We start from the raw sequence: 2,500 nt of genomic DNA on the forward strand, positions 1-2,500 counted from the left end.
GTGTGTGTGTGTGTGTGTGCGCACGCGTGCATGTGTGGGTGTGTGTGTGTGTGTGTGTGTGCGCACGCGTGCATGTGTGCATGTGTGTGCATGTGTGTGTGTGTGTGTGCGCGCGCGTGCATGTGTGTGTGTTATTCTTGGGCAGGCTGCTTGCCCTTTGACCCCACGTTGAGTCCGAACAGTTTGTTCTGGGAGGGCGGGGCTTCTGCTGCCTCTGACGAGGCGTCGCCGAGGGCTGCGGAGCTGTTGCTAAGGAACCCCAAGAGGTTGAAGAGGAACAGGAGAACCAGCAGGGACGTCAGCGCCGCCCACATCACACGGTTCCGCCACAGAACCTTGGGAACCTTGGGACAGGAACGCTCCACTACGCTCCACAGCTCCCACAGCCGACTGGGCAGAACAAGAGAGGAGAAACAGCACATGAAATCACAGGGTGTGTGTGTGTGTGTGTGTGTGTGTGTGTGTGTGTGTGTGTGTGTGTGTGTGTGTGGCGGAGAAAGAGTTCCCTGATGAAAGAAACCGCCTGACCAGCTGAAGGTGGTTTGCCGGTTGACTAGCTTGTTAACCAGCTTGTTTGACCGCCCTATGATGGTTGACCAGCAAGACCAGCTAAACTCTTGTGAAACCATACTGTACTTTCAGCTGGTTTAGCCATCTTACGCTGGTAATCCAGCTGGGTTTGATTGTATAACCTCAAATTGGTCATTTCAGTTGGTGTTGCTGGTCTACATTGTTGGTTTTGTTGGTCATTCTAGCAAACCAGCATGACCATCTTACACCAGCTGTATCCCACACGACAGGCTGGTCCCACCAGCAAGACCAGCTTCCTCAGATGCTCACGCCAGCATGTCCACCTGGTGGCCTAACCAGCTACACCAGCAAAGACCAGCAATAGCAGGAGACAACTTGCTGTTTTTTTCAGTAGGGTTATGAATATGTGTGTGTGTGCGCGTGCATGTGTGCGTGTGCGTGTGTGTGTGCGCGTGTGCGTGTGTGTGTGCACGTGTGTGTGTGAGTTCACCTGCTGCTTCTCTTCTCTCTGTGCGCCTCCTCATCCCTCTCTCCTGGCACCTCCAGCTCCTCACTCTTCTCCTCCTTCTCCTCCTTCTGGTCCTCCTTTTCTTCCTTCTTCTCCTTATTAGTGGCGTCAGTCTTCTCCTCCTCTTCCTCCTTCAACTCTTTCAGCCTCTTCAGACCCTCCTCAAACCTGCTCGCACCACACACACACAAACACACACACACACACACACACACACAAGCATACAGAGAGACATCACATACTGTGATCTACATCACACACTATGGGCCTCAAGTGAGTGTGTGTGTGTGTGTGTGTGTGAAAAAGAGAGAGAGAGAGAGAGAGTGTGTGTGTTGAGGCATACCCTTTTTTGTAGGCCTCCTCCTCTATCTTGGCCTTCAGTTCCGAGCGGATCTCCTCCATGCTCTTGGCAGGAGCTGCGGCGTCACATTGGCTCTGTTTCCCACTGTACACAGAGCAGACGCTAGAGTTAGCGTTAGCGTCACATACACTCTGTTTCCCACTGTACACAGAGCAGACGCTAGAGTTAGCGTTAGCGTCACATACACTCTGTTTCCCACTGCACACAGAGCACACGCTAGAGTTAGCTGCGGCGTCACATTCGCTCTGTTTCCCACTGCACACAGAGCAGACGCTAGAGTTAGCGTTAGCTGCGGCGTCACATTCACTCTGTTTCCCACTGCACACAGAGCACACGCTAGAGTTAGCGTTAGCGTCACATTCGCTCTGTTTCCCACTGCACACAGAGCAGACGCTACAGTTAGCGTTAGCGTCACATTGGCTCTGTTTCCCACTGCACACACAGCAGACGCTAGAGTTAGCGTTAGCGTTAGCGTCACATTGGCTCTGTTTCCCACTGCACACAGAGCAGACGCTACAGTTAGCGTCTACTGCACACAGAGCACACGCTAAAGTTAGCGTTAGCGTCACATTCACTCTGTTTCCCACTGCACACAGAGCAGACGCTACAGTTAGCGTTAGCGTCACATTGGCTCCGTTTCCCACTGTACACAGAGCAGACGCTAGAGTTAGCGTTAGCGTCACATTGGCTCTGTTTCCCACTGCACACAGAGCAGACGCTAGAGTTAGCGTTAGCGTCACAATGGCTCTGTTTCCCACTGCACACAGAGCAGACGCTACAGTTAGCGTCTACTGCACACAGAGCACACGCTAAAGTTAGCGTTAGCGTCACATTGGCTCTGTTTCCCACTGCACACAGAGCAGACGCTAGAGTTAGCGTCACATTGGCTCTGTTTCCCACTGCACACAGAGCAGACGCTAGAGTTAGCGTCACATTGGCTCTGTTTCCCACTGCACACAGAGCAGACGCTAGCGTTAGCGTCACATTGGCTCTGTTTCCCACTGCACACAGAGCAGACGCTACAGTTAGCGTTAGCGTCACATTCGCTCTGTTTCCCACTGCACACAGAGCAGACGCTACAGTTAGCGTTAGCGTCACAT

The 2,500-nt window shown here is 52.8% G+C and overlaps 1 protein-coding gene across 1 annotated transcript in view; it reads right to left on the reverse strand.

Moving 5' to 3' along the window:
- Positions 1–2,500, reverse strand: part of mrvi1 (murine retrovirus integration site 1 homolog) — a 50,855-nt gene that overhangs the window by 609 nt on the left and 47,746 nt on the right. The window contains exons 22-24 of the mRNA XM_062525411.1: positions 1,383–1,484; positions 1,022–1,207; positions 1–390 (exon numbers count right to left, since the gene is read on the reverse strand). The exon at positions 1–390 is cut by the window's left edge and continues 609 nt beyond it. Of these exons, the coding sequence (XP_062381395.1) occupies positions 132–390; positions 1,022–1,207; positions 1,383–1,484 (547 nt within the window). The 3' untranslated portion in view covers positions 1–131. The remainder of the gene's footprint in view (positions 391–1,021; positions 1,208–1,382; positions 1,485–2,500) is intronic.

This window comes from Sardina pilchardus, chromosome 21, assembly GCF_963854185.1.
Source record: "Sardina pilchardus chromosome 21, fSarPil1.1, whole genome shotgun sequence".
Lineage (NCBI taxonomy): Eukaryota > Metazoa > Chordata > Actinopteri > Clupeiformes > Clupeidae > Sardina > Sardina pilchardus.